This window comes from Hyperolius riggenbachi, chromosome 1 (assembly GCF_040937935.1).
Source record: "Hyperolius riggenbachi isolate aHypRig1 chromosome 1, aHypRig1.pri, whole genome shotgun sequence".
Classification (NCBI taxonomy): Eukaryota; Metazoa; Chordata; class Amphibia; order Anura; family Hyperoliidae; genus Hyperolius; species Hyperolius riggenbachi.
The window spans coordinates 639,431,722-639,453,505 of NC_090646.1; the positions used below are offsets into that span (position 1 = coordinate 639,431,722).

The following is a 21,784-nucleotide window of genomic DNA, read 5'->3' on the forward strand; positions in this document are numbered from 1 at the left end:
GCCGCGGCACGTGAGGTGCAGCACAGCACAGAATTGCAGCTACCTACAGTACATGTCTATGGACAGATAGGCCGCGGCACGTGAGGTGCAGCACAGCACAGGATTGCAGCTACCTACAGTACATGCCTATGGACAGATAGGCCATGACACGTGAGGTGCAGCACAGCAGAGGATTGCAGCTACCTACAGTACATGTCTATGGACAGATAGGCCATGACACGTGAGGTGCAGCACATCAGAGGATTGCAGCTACATACAGTACATGTCTATGGACAGATAGGCCGCGGCACGTGAGGTGCAGCACATCAGAGGATTGCAGCTACATACAGTACATGCCTATGGACAGATAGGCCGTGGCACGTGAGGTGCAGCACATCAGAGGATTGCAGCTACATACAGTACATGCCTATGGACAGATAGGCCGTGGCACGTGAGGTGCAGCACAGCAAAGGATTGCAGCTACATACAGTACATGTCTATGGAGAGATAGGCCGCGGCATGTGAGGTGCAGCACAGCACAGGATTGCAGCTACCTACAGTACATGTCTATGGACAGATAGGCCGCGGCACGTGAGGTGCAGCACAGCAGAGGATTGCAGCTGCATACAGTACATGTCTATGGACAGATAGGCCGCGGCACGTGAGGTGCAGCACAGCAGAGGATTGTAGCTACATACAGTACATGTCTATGGACAGACAGGCCGCGGCATGTGAGGTGCAGCACAGCAGAGGATTGCAGCTACATACAGTACACGTCTATGGACAGGTAGGCTGCGGCACGTGAGGTGCAGCACAGCAGAGGATTGCAGCTACATACAGTACATGTCTATGGACCGATAGGCCGTGGCACGTGATGTGCAGCACAGCAGAGGATTGCAGCTACATACAGTACATGTCTATGAACAGATAGGCTGCGGCACGTGAGGTGCAGCACAGCAGCTACATACAGTACATGCCTATAGACAGATAGGCCGCGGCATGTGAGGTGCAGCACAGCAGAGGATTGCAGCTACCTACAGTACATGTCTATGGACAGATAGGCCGTGGCACGTGAGGTGCAGCACAGCAGCTACATACAGTACATGTCTATGGACAGATAGGCCGCGGCACGTGAGGTGCAGCACAGCAGAGGATTGCAGCTACATACAGTACATGTCTATAGACAGATAGGCCGCAGCACGTGAGGTGCAGCACAGCAGAGGATTGCAGCTACATACAGTACATGTCTATGGACAGATAGGCCGTGGCACATGAGGTGCAGCACAGCAGAGGAGTGCAGCTACATACAGTACATGTCTATGGACAGATAGGCCGTGGCACGTGAGGTGCAGCACAGCACAGGATTGCAGCTACCTACAGTACATGTCTATGGACAGATAGGCCGTGGCACACGAGGTGCAGCACAGCACAGAATTGCAGCTACCTACAGTACATGTCTATGGACAGATAGGCCATGACACGTGAGGTGCAGCACAGCAGAGGATTGCAGCTACATACAGTACATGTCTATGGACAGATAGGGCATGACACGTGAGGTGCAGCACAGCAGAGGATTGCAGCTACATACAGTACATGTCTATGGACAGGTAGGCCGTGGCACACGAGGTGCAGCACAGCACAGAATTGCAGCTACCTACAGTACATGTCTATGGACAGATAGGCCGTGGCACGTGAGGTGCAGCACAGCACAGGACTGCAGCTACCTACAGTACATGTCTATGGACAGATAGGCCATGACACGTGAGGTGCAGCACAGCAGAGGATTGCAGCTGCATACAGTACATGTCTATGGACAGATAGGCCGCGGCATGTGAGGTGCAGCACAGCAGAGGATTGCAGCTACCTACAGTACATGTCTATGGACAGATAGGCCATGACACGTGAGGTGCAGCACAGCAGAGGATTGCAGCTACATACAGTACATGTCTATGGACAGATAGGCCGTGGCACGTGAGGTGCAGCACAGCACAGGATTGCAGCTACCTACAGTACATGTCTATGGACAGATAGGCCGTGGCACACGAGGTGCAGCACAGCACAGAATTGCAGCTACCTACAGTACATGTCTATGGACAGATAGGCCATGACACGTGAGGTGCAGCACAGCAGAGGATTGCAGCTACATACAGTACATGTCTATGGACAGATAGGCCGTGACACGTGAGGTGCAGCACAGCAGAGGATTGCAGCTACATACAGTACATGTCTATGGACACGAGGTGCAGCACAGCACAGAATTGCAGCTACCTACAGTACATGTCTATGGACAGATAGGCCGTGGCACGTGAGGTGCAGCACAGCACAGGACTGCAGCTACCTACAGTACATGTCTATGGACAGATAGGCCATGACACGTGAGGTGCAGCACAGCAGAGGATTGCAGCTGCATACAGTACATGTCTATGGACAGATAAGCCGCGGCATGTGAGGTGCAGCACAGCAGAGGATTGCAGCTACCTACAGTACATGTCTATGGACAGATAGGCCATGACACGTGAGGTGCAGCACAGCAGAGGATTGCAGCTACATACAGTACATGTCTATGGACAGATAGGCCGTGGCACGTGAGGTGCAGCACAGCAGAGGATTGCAGCTACATACAGTACATGTCTATGGACAGATAGGCCATGACACGTGAGGTGCAGCACAGCAGAGGATTGCAGCTACATACACTACATGTCCATGGACAGATAGGCCGCGGCATGTGAGGTGCCATACAGCAGAAGATATCTGTTTCCAATTACTGATCTGTGTACTAATAGGCTGCAACGGTGGAGCGCGCAAAACAATGGTGCGGTGAGGTACGTAGATCTACGACCCCCTGTATGGGAACAGACCTCCCACTGGGTGCAGATATATTATCATAAAATCATTTAGTAGCCAATAAATTATGAATATATGATATTCTGTATCTGTTTAAAATCTGGGGCCAATCATAAAGTTTGTACGTTCCTCCCATATTTGCGTTAGTTTCCTCTTGTCACTCTGGTCTTCCCACATCCAAAAAACATACTGCTAAATTGATTTCCTCAACCACCCCAAAATTATCCTTAGACCACGATAGAAGCATTAGACTATGACCGCAGCAGGGATTAGATTATTAGCTCCTTTGAGGACAGCCAGTGGCATGACTATGCACTTTGTAAAGTGACTGCAACAAAGTCTGTGAACACCGATTTACCCGGCGAGTTCAAAGTGGTCGAGAATCGCTTGAAGGCTCAGGGTTATCCCACTTGGTCTATCAGGAGGGGGAAGTCTAGGGCCTTAGAAAAATCCCACCAGGATTTATTGGGGGAGTCCACACAATATGCCCAGAAACCACATAGGCCCACTTTTGTGAGTACATATTCGGTTGACTTTAAGAAGGTGACTAATATTATCAACAAACATCTCCCCATTTTGGAGGGAGATGCAGGCCTCTCCCCGGTCTTGATGAATGGTGTTGACTTCTCTAGCAGACGGGCCCCTACACTCGGGCAAATCCTCTCACCCAGCCTTTTCAGTTCAGATCTGACTCGTGAGACTTGGCTGTCGTTGGTGGAGTCATATAAGTGTGGTGTCCCAACGTGCAGATATTGTCATGCTCATCACAAGTCGAAAGTTGCCATCTCCATGTCTAATGGCCGTCACTACAGCATTAAGCAGTTCATTCATTGTGGCACAAAATTTGTGGTGTACTTGGTTGAGTGCACCCTGTGTTCATTGCAGTATGTGGGGTGCTCCACAAGGCCATTAAGACAGAGGGTGGCTGAACATTATTTGGGGGCTGGTTGGGCCACTACAAACATCTCTAATGTGGCCAAGCACTTTAGGGACCAACATGATGGGGTGATGAGGGGTTTTCGTTTTCAGGGGATTGAGCGGGTGTTACCATCTAAGAGAGGAGGCGACCTCTATAAGCAATTACTGAAAAGAGAGGCTATGTGGATACATCGTCTGGGTTCCAGAGCCCCTCGGGGCCTTAACGCTAGATGGGACCTGGCGTTTATCACATGATTCTTTTCTTTCGCCCCCCCCTCCCCTTTTCCTTTCCTTTTTCTTCTCCCCGCTTCCCCCCCCCCTTTTTTTCTCCCTTCTTTTCCCTTCCCTTCCTCCCTATCTTTTTTTTTTTTCTTCCCCCCCCCCCTCTTTCACCCGCTTTCCCCCCACCCCCTCCTTTCCGGATTTCCTGCCCCTACATACCATGGCTCTATGTGACATAGCATGTCGCTAAATTTATAAATTTTTGATGTTTGCTGCTCTTTGAGATAGAAAATATATTTTAATATGTTTTAATTTTCTGTGTATGTGGTTTTATGCATTTTGTATGTACCTATTCAGAAGAAATATGCCTTGCACCTGTAAAACTATGGTTTTCTCCTCTGTCCCCTCCCCCCTTTTGGATGTGGTTCAGAGGATCAGGTGTTCAGACAATCCCCTATTTAAGGGGAGTTTACCATTAGTCAGTTAGCTATGATTAAGGGCCTGAATGGCTCGAAACATGTCAGCTCTTTGATGCTTGTCCTAATGTCTTGCTGATGTATATGTCCGAATAAAGCTTGGAACCTTGGACTGGTGCGGACCTTCCGTTTTTTCCACTTTGTAAAGTGCTGCAGAAGATGTCAGTGCTATATACATACAGTATATACCATAATAATAATATGGTATGACAGGCTTGAACAGGGATTAGATTGTGAGCTCCTCTGAGGACAGTTAGTGACATGAATAGGCAATTAGTAAAGTTCTGCAGAAGATGTCAGTGGTATATAAATACATAATAATAATAATAATAATAATATGGTAGGACATTAGACTATGACTATGGTAGAGATTAGATTGTGAGCTCCTCTGAGGACAGTCAGTGAATGACTATGTGCTAGTCTGTAAAGTGCTGCAGAAAATGGCCGTGCTATATGAATACATAATAATAATATTGTAGGACATTATACTAGGACTATGGTAGGGACTAGATTGTGAGCTCCTCTGAGGACAGTCAGTGACACGACTATGTACTCTGTAAAGTGCTGCAGAAGATGTCAGTGCTGTATAAATACATAATAATAATATGGTAGGACACAAGACTATGGCCATGATAGGGATTATTGTATATCACTTTTTTTCCTGGCTGACCCAAAGCGCCTGAGAGCTGCTGGACGTGGCTTCCACAGATTCATCCGTCACCAAGGGCAGCAAATATAACAAGTCACAATTTATTTCAATAACCTTTTTATGGTTGCTGAGCCGGTCTGGCAATCAGGTAATACGGCAGGAGCTGGGGATGTGGGATTAGCACGGCGGGGCTCCCCAGCTGCGGCTATATCTCTACAAGCAGCCTGACAACCAGGGATTAGAGATGCCACGAGAGCAGATGCAGCTGCACCAAGATTTAGATCTGATCACAGCGGAAAGAGAAACCCCCCTGCTGACTCCCTACTCATGTCATCTACTGCCTCTGCCTGTGAAGGTGAGCGGGGCCTCTGCCTAGGACAGTCCTGTGCCCTGCAGCCTGCTGTAGTCTCTAGGTAAGGAAAGCAGAAGTAATCTGGAACATCTACTGCTTCTGCCTGTGAAGGTGAGCGGGGCCTGTGCCTAGGACAGTCCTGAGCCTAGCAGCCTGCTGTAGTCTAAAGGTTAGGAGAGCAGGAGGAATCCAGAACATCTACTGCCTCTGCCTGAAAAGGTGAGCGAGGCCTGTGCCTAGGACAGTTCGGAGCCTGGCAGCCTGCTGTAGTCTCTAGGTAAGGAAAGCAGAAGTAATCTGGAACATCTACTGCCTCTGCCTGTGAAGGTGAGCGGGGCCTCTGCCTAGGACAGTCCTGAGCCTGGCAGCCTGCTGTAGTCTCTAGGTAAGGAAAGCAGAAGTAATCTGGAACATCTACTCCCTCTGCCTGTGAAGGTGAGCGGGGCCTCTGCCTAGGACAGTCCTGAGCCTGGCAGCCTGCTGTAGTCTCTAGGTAAGGAAAGCAGAAGTAATCTGGAACATCTACTGCTTCTGCCTGTGAAGGTGAGCGGGGCCTCTGCCTAGGACAGTCCTGAGCCTGGCAGCCTGCTGTAGTCTCTAGGTAAGGCGAGCAGGAGGAATCCAGAACATCTACTGTCTCTGCCTGTGAAGGTGAGCGGGGCCTGTGCCTAGGACAGTCCGGAGCCTGGCAGCCTGCTGTAGTCTCTAGGTAAGGAAAGCAGGAGGAATCCGGAACATCTGCTGCCTTTGCCTGTGAAGGTGAGCGGGGCCTCTGCCCAGGACAGTCCTGAACCTGGCAGCCTGCTGTAGTCTTTAAATCCGGAAAGCAGAAGGAATGCGGAACATCTGCTGCCTCTACCTGTGAAGGTGAGCGAGGCCTGTGCCTAGGACAGTCCTAAGCCCGGTAGCCTGCTGTAGTCTCTAGGTAAGGCGAGCAGGAGGAATCCAGAACATCTACTGCCTCTGCCTGTGAAGGTGAGCGGGGCCTGTGCCTAGGACAGTCCTAAGCCCGGTAGCCTTCTGTAGCCTCTGGGTAAGGAAAGCAGGAGGAATCCGGAACATCTGCTGTCTCAGCCTGTGAAGGTGAGTGGGGCCTGTGCCTAGGACAGTCTGGAATCTGGCAGCCTGCTGTAGTCTTTAAATCCGGAAAGCAAAAGGAATCCGGAACATCTGCTGCCTCTGCCTGTGAAGGTGAGCGGGGCCTGTGTCTAGGACAGTCCTCAGCCCGGTAGCCTTCTGTAGTCTTTAGGTAAGGAAAGCAAGAGGAATCAGAAACATCTACTGCCTTTGCCTGTGAAGATGAGCGGAGCCCGTGCCTAGGACAGTCCTGAGCCTGGCAGCCTGCTGTAGTCTCTAGGTAAGGAAAGCAGGAGGAATCCGGAACATCTGCTGCCTCTGCCTGTGAAGGTGAGCGGGGCCTGTGTCTAGGACAGTCCTCAGCCCGGTAGCCTTCTGTAGTCTTTAGGTAAGGAAAGCAGGAGGAATCCGGAACATCTACTGCCTTTGCCTGTGAAGATGAGCGGAGCCCGTGCCTAGGACAGTCCTGAGCCCGGTAGCCTTCTGTAGTCTTTAGGTAAGGAAAGCAGGAGGAATCCGGAACATCTGCTGCCTCTGCCTGTGAAGGTGAGCGGGGCCTGTGTCTAGGACAGTCCTGAGCCTGGCAGCCTGCTGTAGTCTCTAGGTAAGGAAAGCAGGAGGAATCCGGAACATCTACTGCCTCTGCCTGTGAAGGTGAGCGGGGGCCTGTGCCTAGGACAGTCCTGTGCCCGGCAGCCTGCTGTAGTCTCTAGGTAAGGAAAGCAGGTATAATCTGGAACATCTACTGCCTCTGCCTGTGAAGGTGAGCGGGGCCTGTGCCTAGGACAGTCCTGACCCTGGCAGCCTGATATTCTACTGAAAATTGGTGGGTAATCCTAATAGTAAAATATTGATTTACAATGGCCTAACCTAAAAACTTACTCTCACACGAGCTCTCCCTCTACCGATGCCTAACCCTAACCGACATCCCCCCCCCAAGCTAATGCCTAATCCTAACCCTTCTCCTTGCACCCAGCTGATCCTCCCTCAGCTGATGGTCAACTGTAACCGACCCCCCCCCAGCTGTTGCCTTCCACTAATAACCCCCCTCCCCCCAGCTGATGTCTAACCCTAACCAAACCCCTCAGCCGATGCCTAGCCTAAATGCCATCCCCAGCCTGTGCCTAACCCTAACCAGCCCCTATCCCACTGATGCCTAACCCTAACTGACCCTCCCACTGATGCCTAACCCTAACCAGCCCCTACCCCACTGATGCCTAACTCTAAGGGCTCATTCACACTATGTGCTGCGCTGTCAGTTTTGACGCAACGCACATAGTGTACGATCCACATGGCAACATGAAAGTCCATAGACTTTCATGTTGCCATTCACACTGCAGGTGTGCGTTCCCATGTGTTACGATGTAACGCTTCTGGGGACATAAAATCGCACAATGCACACGGTTCCCGACGGGTACGGCTGCCGGCGTCTGCGCTCCAGCGCTCCCCGACGTGCATTCCGTGCGTTGACCGTGCGATGGCAGCGCAAGCACGAAATCGTGTTCATGCTTGGGTTGTGTAGTGTGAATGAGCCCTAACTGACCCTCCCACTGATACCTAACCCTAACTGACGCCTAAACCTAACTGACGCCTAACCCTAACTGACCATTCACTGGTGCCTAACCCTAACTGACCCTCTTCCCTTCCACTTATGCCTAAACAAGCAGCATGGGAGTGATGTCACGGGTAGAGGGGGGTCAGGTAATTGGGGAAGAACAATGCTCATCTGTACAAGCACCTCAATACACACAGCACTTTGTTGGAATTAAGTAACTTTAGTGACCCAAGAACTCAAGTGCATATTTGCACTATGTCATTTTTTCCATTTGCATTTGTAGCAATTAATACAGTTTCCTTTTTGCACATATTTTCCATAATGATTGACTATTGCACCTTGTACAGTCTATGCGAGGGACCATCAGATTTTACTTAAAGTATACCAGAGCTGAATGAAACAAAACATTTTATACATACCTGGGGCTTCCTCCAGCACCCTACGCATGGATCGCTCCCACGCTGCTGTCCTCAGTCTTATGCAGCTCCAATACCGGGTCGCCGCACTGCCGTCAGTTGGAGCCAGTCTGACGTAAGAGAAGTGCGCTGTTTGCGTATCTCTCCAGCAGCCGGTGGAGAGATACGTAGAGGGCGCACTTCTCCTGCGTAGACTGGCTTCGACTGACGGCAGTGCGCAATCCGGTATTGGAGCTGCGGGCAGTGGAGGACGGCGGCGTGGGAGCGCTCCGTGCGTATGGGGCTGGAGGAAGCCCCAGGTATGTATAAAACGTTTTGTTTCATTCAGCCCTGAGTCCCTTTAATCTGCCTTTGCATTTTTGTCAAATTATATAATTTTTGTCTGGAGTTGGATGATGGAGTCACATCACCCCTTTTGGTGACATTTTAATTGTTTTTATTAGTTGTTTAGATATTTTCAATAAAGATTAATTGACAATCACTATCTGGTTTGGTGCTGTTTTGGGGTATCTCTTTCTGTTGTTAAAGATCAGAGGTACTTTTAAAGGGGACCTGAACTAACACATGATATAATAGGATAATGATATGTACATATAGTACTAGTCCTACTAAGAGATTGTCTGAATCAACCTGCTGTTTCGGGGGAGTTTCAAACCATTGCTAGAAATAAAAAATGATTACACAAAAAAAAAAAAAAAAAAAAAAAAGCCAGGGAGGAGGGACTTGCACAAAAGATGAAAAAATCCCGGTGAACTAAAATGCCATTGTTGTATACACAAGGAAATTCTGATGCAAGGAAGCACTTCCTCCAAGCAGAAATCAAAGATTTCAAACTTTAAAGCGGACCTGAACTCAGAACTTCCTCTCTGCTCTAAAAGATAAGCAGCATAACATTTAAAGAAAAACATTTCTTTGTTACAGGTGATACAAATCCTGTAATAAATCTGCAGGGTGTCTACTTCCTGCTTTCATGGAAGAAAACATATTGTTAACATCCTGTGGTTTAAAATTAGCCTCTCTGCTGTGGCAGTCAGCTGACACAGCTAAGGGATCAAATTGGAGCTTGTGATTAGTCACAGATAAGGGGAATTAGACAGGCTAAAGTCTCTAAATACTTAGGCCCGGTTTACATTAGCATTTGCCAACGCAGCCGGGCGTACGGTTCCGTGGTCCGTTCCGCTGAGCGGACGAAAAAATGCTGCAGGACCCAATTTTTCGGACCGTTTTGCTCAGCGGAACGAACACAGAAGGTTTTGCAGCTACATAGTAACAAATAAACAGTTTACAGCTCACTGGCTGTAAAAACTGACAGTTTTTCCTGATCCTGATGGCCGGATCCTTACGGCCGACTCCGCAGAAAAACGCTAATGTGAACTGGGCCACACAGGGTGCATTTCTCTGTTTTCCTTCTGTCCTGTGCAAGAGTTCAGATCCACTTTAATTAAAATAAATAAATTAATAAAATGGACAGCAGGCAAGTCAATGTTATTACTCCATATATTTATAAAAGCAATAACTGCTCAGCTCACTTATGATTGACGTTTCCCTATAAGTGCCTCCTCTTCTGGCAGAAGCCCGGAATCTATCTCTGGAGTCATGTGACCCCTTCTCAGTGACAGATGACGATCAATCAGATATAAACATCATCCGTGCGGTAATGATATTATGTATCAAAGAAAGGTGGTAAACATGGCTGTAAGCTTTAATTACCTGACTGTAAAATGGAAGTGCATTGACTCATTATATTGCTTTCGAACAATACGACAAGGAAACCGGAGAAGAATGGAAAGCGTTTAATCAATAAACACACAATCCCCGGCTTAGACACAATTAGCTAAATATGTTTATTATGGTGTAGAGGATGCAGGTAGCATTTTACTGGTTACAGCGCGACCGCAGGGCTGCCATACGAGAGGAGAGATTAGTGTACTGTGCTCTATAATGTGCGGACGGTGATTGACCACTGTACATGACCCCTACAAAATAATATATCTACATACAAACATTGCAAAGAGCAGCATGTGTATTAAAGGGAGCCTAAACTGAGAAGGATATGGATTTTTCCTTTTAAAATAATACCAGTTGCCTGACTCTCCTGCTGATCCTGTGCCTCTAATACTTTTAGCCACAGCCCCACAACAAGCATGGAGATCAGGTGCTCTGACTGAAGTCAGACTGGATTAGCTGCATGCTTGTTCCAGGGTGTGATTCAACCACTACTGCAGCCAAAAGAGTTCAGCAGGACTGCCAGGCAACTGGTATTGTTTAAAAGGAAACATCCATATCCCTCTCAGTTTAGGTTCCATTTAAAGCACCACTCTAGCAAAAAAAAAAAAAGTAAGCAGTTAAAATCTGACAGAACAGACAGGTTTTTGGAATAGTTAATTTCCTCGTGGGGGATTCTCAGGGGTTTCATTGATTTCGAAAGCGTTTCCTAGACTGCAGTTTAAGTGAAAAATTAGTAATATACCAGCCAGCCTTCCTACTCACTTGCACACCGTTTTGCCAGTTAGACTTTGCAACTGTCATTCAGGAATTGCTTAGGAAGACAAAGAAAACCCAGAGAATTCCCCATGAGGAGATGGACTAGTCCAAACCCTGTCGGTTCTGTCAGATAACGTTTTTTAGTTTTTCGCTGGAGTGGTCGTTTAACTGTCCCTGTGCTCAGATGATGAAGTTTCACACAGATCAGACAATCCGGTTGGCGTACAAAAGGTAGCCAGATGCAGACAGATTTACAAACATGCCTTTTAAAAAAAATCAATTTCAGAAATTAAAGGACCACTATTGCAAAACTGTGTAAAATGTAAAATACACGTGTATTAGTTGTACATTTGTCCCCGAGTGAAATGCACTATAAATTACTTTTCTCCTATGTTTTCATTTATTCTAATATAGTCTGGTTCAGCCTCTATCTTGAAGAGTGCGATTATGTTCAAGCCCCTCCTTTCTTTTGTTTACAAACGGTCCTTGAGCCTAAGCCTTTTCCTATTTTTTACATTGAGCACCGTGATTGGCTTACAATGATCACAGGGTCAGGAGTGACAGCAAAGCGAGCAGGACGCAAATGTGCCAGAGCAACAACAAAGGTATGAGTGTGCAGTGATGAGTAGTTGAAATCTAAGCCCTGGCAGGGATAAGTGGCCGTAAACAGGGCATAGACTTTAATTATTTCCATAAGAGGTTACCTTCACCACTCCCGCTGAAAAAACCCCACAAAGATAGCATAAAACTGCACCCCACATGTCCAAGGCGGAAGATCACATGACCTGCACACTCCCCCTACATAATCAGGTGTCTATTCTATACAGAAGATTGTGTTGAAGTTCCCACATTTTCTAGGGCCTATGCCACATGCAATGACATCATTGTGCGCATGAGTGCTATGGAGATGCTCAGGGGAGGTTACAGTAAGGGCAATGTTGACCTCCAGCATACGGTGAACATTGAAGTTTTAGTCCCTCTGTCTAGCCAGTTGGCCAATTTTTTGAATGTTATTTAAAACTTGAACTAGGGTTTTGTATTTTTTATAGATGGGCCAAATTCCAAATTTCCTCGAATTCGAATCCAAAAATATTTGAGTCTTTTGAATCTAACGAATACTGTACCTAAGAATTGTGTGATCCGTGTTATGGTGCCCATACATGGTACAATTTTTTTATTTTGTTTAGGTTAGATCATTTTGTTAGATTATTACGTTAGATCGAACAGAAAGATTTTTTCAACATGTCCGATCGGATTTTCATTGAACAAACGGGATAATTGATTCTTTTTTCTTGATCGGAGAAAAGATTCTTTTAAAGGGAAGGTTTAGGGACGCCTTGAAAAAAATAAAAATCCATATCCACTTACCTGGGGCTTCCTCCAGCCCGTGGCAGGCAGGAGGTGCCCTCGCCGCCGCTCCAGAGGCTCCCGGTCGTCTTCGGTGGCCGACCCGACCTGGCCAGGCCGGCTTCCAGGTCGGGCTCTTCTGCGCTCCAAGGACGGGCTCTTCTGCGTCCCACGCGGGCGCGCTGACGTCATCGGACGTCCGCCGGGCTGTACTGCGCAGGCGCAGTAGTTCTGCGCCTGCGCAGTACAGCCCGGCGGACAGCCGGCCTGGCCAGGTCGGGTCGGCCACCGAAGACGACCGGGAGCCTCTGGAGCGGCGGCGAGGGCACCTCCTGCCTGCCACGGGCTGGAGGAAGCCCCAGGTAAGTGGATATGGATTTTTTTTTCAAGGCGTCCCTGAACCTTCCCTTTAAACTTTCATTTGATCATTTTGGTCGAATAAACGGGAGAATTGAACGTATTTATTGTACCATGTATGGGCACCATACATAATAGTAGTTAGAATAGTAGATTTTAAAGGTGACCATACATGGTACAATTTTTCATTTTTTTTTTGGATTAGATAATTTAGTTTGATTATTCTGTTACATCGAATATAAAGAGTTTTCCAACATGTCTGATTTGATTTTTATAATAAAAACTGGATAAACGTTTGTTTATCTTGATAGACAGAAAAAAGATTATTTTCAACTTTCATTTGATTCAACCATTTTGGTCGACAAAATGGGAAAATCTAACGTTTTTGTTGTACCGTGTATGGGTACCATAAGTCTAACTACTATTCTTACACGCATCACACAATTCTTATATACAGGTAGTCCCCGACTAACAAACGACCAGCCGATAGGAACGGCATGGATTCTCTGTTTCCATGGGAACAAGTCAAAAATTTTTTTTTTCAAATTGGACTTGTAGTTTTTGAGAAAATCGATTTAAAAAAAAATCAAAGAAAGAAATGGGTATTAAACTTGTATAAACAGGTACAGAGTGCAGAGGTGACACAGAGGGGGACACTGGAGACACAGGGGGGCACAGAGGAGGTACCGGGGACAGAGATGTTCTGACTTAAGAACAGATTCAGGTTAAGAACAAACCTACAGTTCCTATCTCATTTCTTAACCGGGGACTACCTGTACAGTATTCGTTAGATTCAAAAGATTAGAGAATCTCTTTGGATTCCGTTTCGAGAAAATTTGGGATTCACCCATCTCTATTTGTTTTTTTTTTTGCTGGGCTTCAATAATAAAGCAAACATAAAACCAAGAACAATGATAAAGCTGTCAGAACAAGGCTTACCTGCCAGAAGGAGATATGGCTGTCTTTGTTGGAGTAGGTTGCTAGGTAACGTCCGTCAGGGGCAAAACAGACTGCTGTGATTGGTCCTTTGTGGCCATGGATATTCTGTAAAACAATGACGCAAACAGATAATAAGGATATAATAATCATCACATATCAAGCCAGTTTATGCCGTATGTAAGACTTTACATCACTAATATAAACTCTCAGAGCTCGTTTCCATATAGCGTGCTTTCATGCGCTTTTATGGAAACGTGATCGCAGGGACAGCAGACAGTGCATAGCCTGCACTGACTGCTGCTTCCATACATGCGCTGCGATTCACCACTGAATTGCAGCGCATGGTTGCACGTATTTCGGGCGATTGTGCCTGCAATCCCATTCAGTATAATGAATAAGATTGCAAGCTCCGCCCGCCAGGAGTGATGCGCAACGCAGAGCAGTGCGGCTCTGTGTTACAATGGAAATGAGCCCTTATAAGAAACCATTAAAGGACTGCTTTCGCGAAAAAAGTAAGCAGTTAAAGTTAAAATCTGACAGAACCGACAGGTTTTAGGCCCGTCCACCTCCTCATGGGGGATTCTCAGGTTTTTTTTTTTGTTTTCAGCAACAGCAACTGCCAAAATAGTAAGATATCAGCCTCCCTACTCCCTTGCTCACTATTGTGTCAGTTAGACTGTGCGACCTCCGTTCAGGAAATGCTGTTAAAAACTAAGAAAACCCTGAGCATCCCCCAGGAGAAGATGGACTGGCCCAAAACCAGTCACTTCTGTCAGATTTTAACTGCCTACTTTTTACCGCTAAAGTGGTCCTATAAAGCAGAAGTACTGTATACCCAGGAAGTGAACCTCACATATATCAATAGCAGACTGCTTCACTTGCACGTCCGGGACAAGGCTTGTGCCGACACAGCAGCGATGCCGACTCTGCAGAGCATTGCCGAGCGGTACAGAAAATGTGCGGATCTTTTATCGGACAGTATGTGTATTTGTCTGTGTTACAACACACTCATTTTGACACAGTAGCTAAATAATTTTTATTAAGAAAACATACACAGTATGCAAAATTATGCTGTGGGGTTAAACTTTTTTTTTATTTATCTCATAACTGGAAATCCCAATTAGAGGTGAATTTACATTCTAGTAAGTTGTATGGTTAACAAAAAGAAAAAAAGTCCATAAATGAGGATTTGCATTGTAGCCTCTCTTCCTACGACCTACTGGAGATGCAAACCTTTCTGAGTGTGGAGCAGAGCCAAGCTGCCACTCACCGTTTTCAAAAAGCATGCAAGAGCTGACCTGTCGCTATACAATATTCATGTATACATTATTTAGTCAGTGTTTGCCCATTGTAATATCTTTCCTCATTCCGATTTATAATCTGAAATGTATCACTGTTGGTGACATCTTTAGTCCTGTCAGGTGTTCTGTGTGGAATGTTAATGGAGGTCTCATTTACACCTAAAAACAAAAACGTTTTGCGCTTTTTTGCACTGTTTTTCTTCCCCTTCTGGCGCTCCACTGCGCGCTGCGTTTTTCTAAGCGCTTTGCCAGAGCGATTTTGTAATTCACTCCCTGACCAAAGTCAGGAAGTGAACTCTTTGACCCGAAAATAATAAATACAATGTATTTATTCTAAAAAACATGATTTTTGTGAGTGTTTGGCGCTCTTCCTATACCTTCCATTATACGAAAATCGCCCCAAAAACGGTACAGGCACCGCTTTGCTGCACGCACAGCGCATGAACCGCACTGATATGAACTTTCTCATAGAGATTCATTGCACAAGCGTTTTGTGGGCATTTTTAAAAAATCGCCTGCACTTGAAAAAAAGGCCAAAAATGCACCTAGTGTTTACGGGCCCTAACAGAGTTCTATGCACAGAGGAAGATACTGGTTTCTTGGCAGCTGGAAAAAGCCATTATTTCAGACACCAGTGTTCTCCCCAGGCTCTTTTTGCCAGGTCCTCCACCCGGCTAGTTTTGGTGAGCACCCGGCTGTCATAGGCTCACTTCCTCCTATGCTGTAAGCAGAGTTGTGCAGAGAAGCACCGGCCCTGCATTCTCTCATCTCGCCCCACCCGGGTTCTTCTTCATGCCACCCGGCTACTATTTCATGCCACCTGGGCTGGAAAACATTTCTGGGGAGAACACTGCACAATGCAACAAGGTTCACAGACCATAAACTGATAGACTATGGTCATGACATCACACTGTGGGAGGGGTTTCACCACAATATCAGCCGTACAGACCCCCCTGATGATTTATTTGAGAAAAGTTAAGATTTTTTAGGGGAAAGAAGATATTGGCTACTGATTGGTATGACATTCAACCCGGGGTTAACTGTCCTCTTTAAACAAAACCAATTTCCTGAAAGCCCTGTTGGGCTGCAGTAGCGTCAGAAACACACCAGAAACAAGCATGCGGCTAATCTTGTCAGATCTGATAATGTCAGAAACACCTTTATTATGCTGCACGCTTGTTCAGGGTCTATGGCTAAAAGTATTAGAGGCAGTGGGTCAGCAGGGCTGCCAGGCAACTGGTATTGCTTAAAATAAATATGGCAGCCTCCACATCCTTCTCGATTTAGTTGTCCTTTAAAGGGGTTCTCTGATATCTGTAAAAAAGCTAAAACTGACACTTACCTGGGGCTTCTATCGGCCCCCTGCAGCTGGAATGTCCTGCACTGTCCTCCTCCGATGCTCCCCTCCCTGCCGCCGGTAACCTGCTAATTATTCATCTAACTAGACGAATAGAACTGCGGCCGCGCGCATGCTCGCTCCCGTGACATCAGGAGCTTACTGCGCAGGCTCCCACTGACGCGCTTGGGAGCGAGCATGCGCGAAGCCGCACAGCCGCAGTGCTATTCATCTAGTTAGATGAATAATTAGCCCGGTGGCTAATTATTCGGGGCATCTGAGGAGGACGGCGCAGGACATTACAGCTGCAGGGGGCCAATAGAAGCCCAGGTAAAGTGTCAGTTTTAGCTTTTTTACAGATATCAGAGAACCCCTTTAAGGATGGGCAGGCAGGTGATGTGCTCAGAGCAGAAGTTTATGTCTTTTGATATGAAGTGTAAGTGAGTCCAGCTGTGGCTCCCTCTGATCACACCATTGTCCATAGGCTCGTTAATTCATCAGCTCTTGATCTCTAATGATCAGGAATGCCGGCGTTCTTCTGCTCTACACAACCTCCTAAGCGGTTCTGCTACAAACGGCATAACTTATCGCTGCTTTGATAAAACTTTATGACACAACAGTCCATCTGTTGGAAATGAGGGCTCCACTGGATAATCATCTTCACAAAGACCTCCTCCCTCCGTCTCCCGACGTCCGCCTGCTTTCAGGTCAGCATGCGGTATTTGATGCCAGGGGCGTCCGTGAATGCTGCGCTCGCTCTTCATTACCAACATGCAAATCGCTGGCATTTTACTCCATCACTTACAGCGCAGGGCTGATCTATAAGGATTGGTAAAGCAGACTGTACGGCCTTTGTTCTGTTCCCAGGCTAGCTCTGTTTCCAGTGTAATCTCACTAACATAAGTGCAAAAGTTTGGATGTTTGTTACTCAATCACGCAACAATGGCTAAGCAGATTTGAATGAGATTTGGCACACACATAGTACATTACCTGGAATAACATATAGGATGCTTTTTATCCCCCTAACCAAAAAGTGGGCGGAGACAAATACAAATTTTAATGGGAAAATGTAAACTGCTGCAATTCTTAAGAGGCCCATACAAATGTCGATTTTAGTGTTTAATCGATTGAATGATTCGATTGACCACAAAGCGCACCTCCTCTATCACGCTCTTGCGAGTGGGAGCATGCGTGTATGCGTAGTAGCAATTTTTTTTCGTTGGGCCTTGAATTAAAGGCCCTTTCACGGGCCTTGAATTCAGCGTTGTGAAGAGGGTTACACCGGGGGTACCAAGCAGTCTGGGATAATGATGAAGAGCAGGAAGACTTCAGGGGGCTAAAAGAAGCCCCAGGTAAGTAGCTGGGGCTGCTATACACCAGCGGTCCTGGATGTGTGCCCGGCTTCAGGGTTTATAGAGATGGTTTGCCTATCCGGGAGTGATGCATCATGGGAAACCACAGTTGCTCACTTAAATCTGAATTATCACAAATACCTTCTGTATTAAAGGAAACCTGACATAACTTAAAAAAAAAAAAAGAGTTGCACTCACCTGGGGCTTCTGCCAGCCCCCTCTGCCCGCGCCGTCACTCCTCAATGCTCTGCTCACTCTGCTGCGGCTCAGTTTCAGTTCGGGCCGTCTATGGCCACTGCGCCTGTGCGGCACAGGCCACGCACGTCCTCATTGCGCTTCCGTCGCTGTGAGCGTTCTGCGCAGGCGCAGTGGCCAACGACTTGCAAGTCAGTAGTAAGGAAACTGAGCCGCAGCGGGGGAATGGAGCATCGAAAAGTGACGCTGCAGGCACAGGGGGCTGGCAGAAGCCCCAGGTAACTGAAACTTTTTCTTTTAAAGGACAACGGAGGCGAAAATAAACTAACGAAATAAACAATGGTATCGATCTTCCTTCTCCTAAAAATGAATCTTTAAGATATTCCACAGTTTTATTTTATGTTTAAATCTACTTTTTAAGTCTTAACTGTTTTATTGTTTTTGCTCAATGACACATTCATTGAAGTATACCAGAGCTAAAATCTATGAACCATTGAGAAGCCATTTTTTGCTAGGAAAGTGTTTTATAGTTGTAATTTCTTATCAGTGAGGGTCACATTGTAGTCTGACACAGTCCTGACTCAGACAGGAACTGTCACTTACATACAGGATGTTTAACTCTTTCAAGGCAGAGAAAGAAAAAAAAGGAACACAGCCTAGTTATTTGTGTGCTAGGCTCTGTACATACACATGTCTATCTCATCATGTCACCTCGGGTATCCTTTAAAGTTGTTTCAGGTTTCCTGTAAGAAGGCAAATTTTACTAAGTGTTGCATTTTTAGTAGAGGGGCTTTTATAGCTTTTTCAGCTACCTACACTTCCCCAGTGGTTCTGGGTCACCCTGAGCTTGCTGGGTATTCTGTAGCTTAATAAGGCTGATTGTGGATTTTAAACAGCGACTGGCAGTCTGGGACTCATTTTCCTGTTAAAAGTGGTCTATTTATCATCGGTACTACAGATACAAATGATTATCCCATAAAGTTTATTTGCACTTCTGGTTCACTTTAAAGGACGACTACCGTGAAAAAAGTAGGCAGTTAAAATCTGACAGAACCGACAGGTTGTGGGCCAGTCCATCTCCTCATGGAGGATATCTCAGGGTTTTCTTTGTTTTCAACAGCATTCCCTGAACAGCAGTTTAACTGCCAAAATAGTAACATACCAGCCAGTCTCCCTAATCACTTGCACACTATTTTGTCAGTTAGACTCTGCAACTGCTGTTCAGGAAATGCTACTTGAAAACAAAGAAAACCCTGAGAATCCCCCATGAGCAAATGGACCAACCCAAAAAGCTGTCGGTTCTGTCAGATTTTAACTGCCTACTTTTTTTCACAGTAGTGGTCCTTTAAAAAACAGTATAAGAAGAAAAATGTAGAATTGAGCATCAATAGTAATACTACCGATATTAAAAATATTGTATGTATTAAATACATACGTTTTTGGTCTGAGCCGTTTTAAGAATACAAGCCAATAAATGGTCTGTAACAGGAAACATTGGCGCATTCTGTTTGCTGTCCCCACTAGTGACAGACGTGACCTAGTTCCACGTGATTGAGACGACCGATGTTTCCTCGCCAGGATTGCTGAAAGACATGATTGAGCTGGTTAACGACATCATCCGCCCGTCAGGCAGCGTACATGTCACAGCCCTGCTCAATATTCCACGCAGATTCCACCCGACCTATCCCCGGCACACTTCTATAGCCGCGGCGGTAATTCCCCCGCCATACGGCTTCACAATGCATCCGCGTGATTTTCCACAAACTGGGCTTCCAAGGAGAGCGCAAAGTGACCTTGAGGAACGGCGTATAAAAATACATTTATCACCGAAATGGCATGTTGCCTGTCGGTCAATATCTGCCTCTCATTTGTTACAATGCCGTCCTGCTGTGATTCCCTCATTACAATTTGCCTTAACTTCCTGGGCAAATGACAAGCGCAAAATGAAGGCGCTTCTTTCGTCACCGGAGTTAATCTGCAGAGAAAAAGGTGACAGCTGCAGCTAGCCCGGTGGCATTAACCCTTCAGGGGTACGTGTGTAAAGACAAAGGGGTGGAGGAGAGGTAGGGGGGGGGGGGGGGGCGTCACCTCCTCAGACACATACAGCTTTTGGAGCTAGAAAACCAGATAATTAGCGTTATGAAGAAAAAAAGGATCTTGTGTTGTGATTTCTGGGTAAAGAGGAATGAGTTTGAGCTTAGAACTTTCTTTCTGCTCTAAACTATAAACAACAACATAATAACTTCTACAGAAAACATTTCTTTGTTACACCTGATGCAAACCCTGCAATAAATCTGCAGTGTGTCTACTTGCTGCTTTTATAGAAGCAGGCATAGGGTTAAAATCCTTTGTTTACAAATGAACTGCTCTGCTGAGGCAGCCAGCTGACACAGCTGAGAGATCACATTACAGTAGTGATTAGTCGCAGATGAGGGGGGAATTAGACAGGCTAAACTCTCTAAATACACACAGGGTGCATTTATCTATGTTTTCTGTCTGTCCTGTACAAGAGTTCACGTCTACTTTAACATACTTTTTATATTTGGTGCAGCTGTTCCAGAAAAAGAGACAGTCATGTGTCCCAGACATCCAATCCTATCACAATAAAACAGGCATGGTGTGAAAGGATGCTGCAGCTGCAGGCCTGGACACAAACAGTTAATCTCTAAGCAGAGGCAGGAGGTGGGCAAAGTCATGTGATCGCAGGGAGAGACTGGCTGCTTCCCCCCTTCCACTTCCTTTCTGATTTCGTCCTGTGTGGAGGATGATGGGACAGTGGGTGGAGTCTGGACACCTCCCTCTCCGGTAAAATTGCACTGGTATCTCAACACGAAATTAAGTAACAGAAATCAGCCTGGTGTATTTTTAATCTATTTGTTGCAAAATGGACACTAGAGCCGGAAAAAAGCTTGTCGCCGGCTGTCCGTAGCTCGCTCAGGCGCACTAGCACCGTCCTACCTGGCTTTCTCCAAAAATGACGGACCCGATCGGTTCCACAGTACTGGGAGGGAAACCTCTTAAGGGTCCAGAGGCTTCCCTCTCCCAGGGTAAGTATCTGATTTTTTTTCAATTACAAAAGTCACAGGTTTACCCTAAAGAGAACCCGTAACCCAGAATTGAACTTCATCCCAATCAGTAGCTGATACCCCCTTTCCCAGGAGAAATCTTTACTTTTTCACAAACGGGTCATCAGGGGGTGCTGTATGGCTGATATTGTGGTGAAACCCGTCCCACAGTGCGATGTCAGCGCTGCATAATATTCAAACAAATATATATATATATATATATATATATATATATATATATATATATATATATATATATATATATATATATATATATATATATATATATATATATATATATATATATATATATATATATATATAGCGCTCACAGGGCAAGTGCAATAACAAGAGTTGATCAATTAAAAATTAGAAATAAAAGTCAATCAGGTGGAGCGCTCCCTGCTTGTTGTGTACAGCCAGAGAGAAATATATTAGATAATGGGTTCAGCGCTCAACACAGTCCAGTTCCTTCACTGTAGCATACAACATATGAGGGGATGTAAGCTCAAGCAGAAAATCCCCCCCTATATGAAGAGACTCACCAGATATTCTGGCCCGTCAGCGCGATGAGGGTATAGGCCACCCCCCCAGCCGCCTCAGGTTTCCACAGGAGCCCCTGATGAGTTACTATGGTAACGAAACGCGTTGGGCGGAGCTACGGAGCGGCGCTACGCGTGGGACGTCACCCGACGCGGAGACTGTCTGATACACGCTTCTCCAGTCACGAGCGGTGGTCTAGCGGGGGTGTGAGCCGGAGCAGGCGTTCCCAGCGCGGCAGGCCACTTCAGAGCTATACGCTTCCCTTGGCTTCTTCCACCTGCAAGTGTTTTATGGACTGTGTCCACAATTTTTATGTGATCTATTTTTAAATAAATGCGGGAATATATCCCTTACACTTTTACGCTATGGTAAGCGGT

The 21,784-nt window shown here is 46.4% G+C and overlaps 1 protein-coding gene across 4 annotated transcripts in view; it reads right to left on the reverse strand.

The window, feature by feature from the left end:
- WDR7 (WD repeat domain 7) overlaps positions 1 to 21,784 on the reverse strand; it is a 516,060-nt gene that overhangs the window by 14,091 nt on the left and 480,185 nt on the right. For all 4 annotated transcript variants that reach the window (XM_068251301.1, XM_068251300.1, XM_068251299.1 and 1 more), the window contains one exon: positions 13,616 to 13,720. In XM_068251301.1, the coding sequence (XP_068107402.1) occupies positions 13,616 to 13,720 (105 nt within the window). The remainder of the gene's footprint in view (positions 1 to 13,615; positions 13,721 to 21,784) is intronic.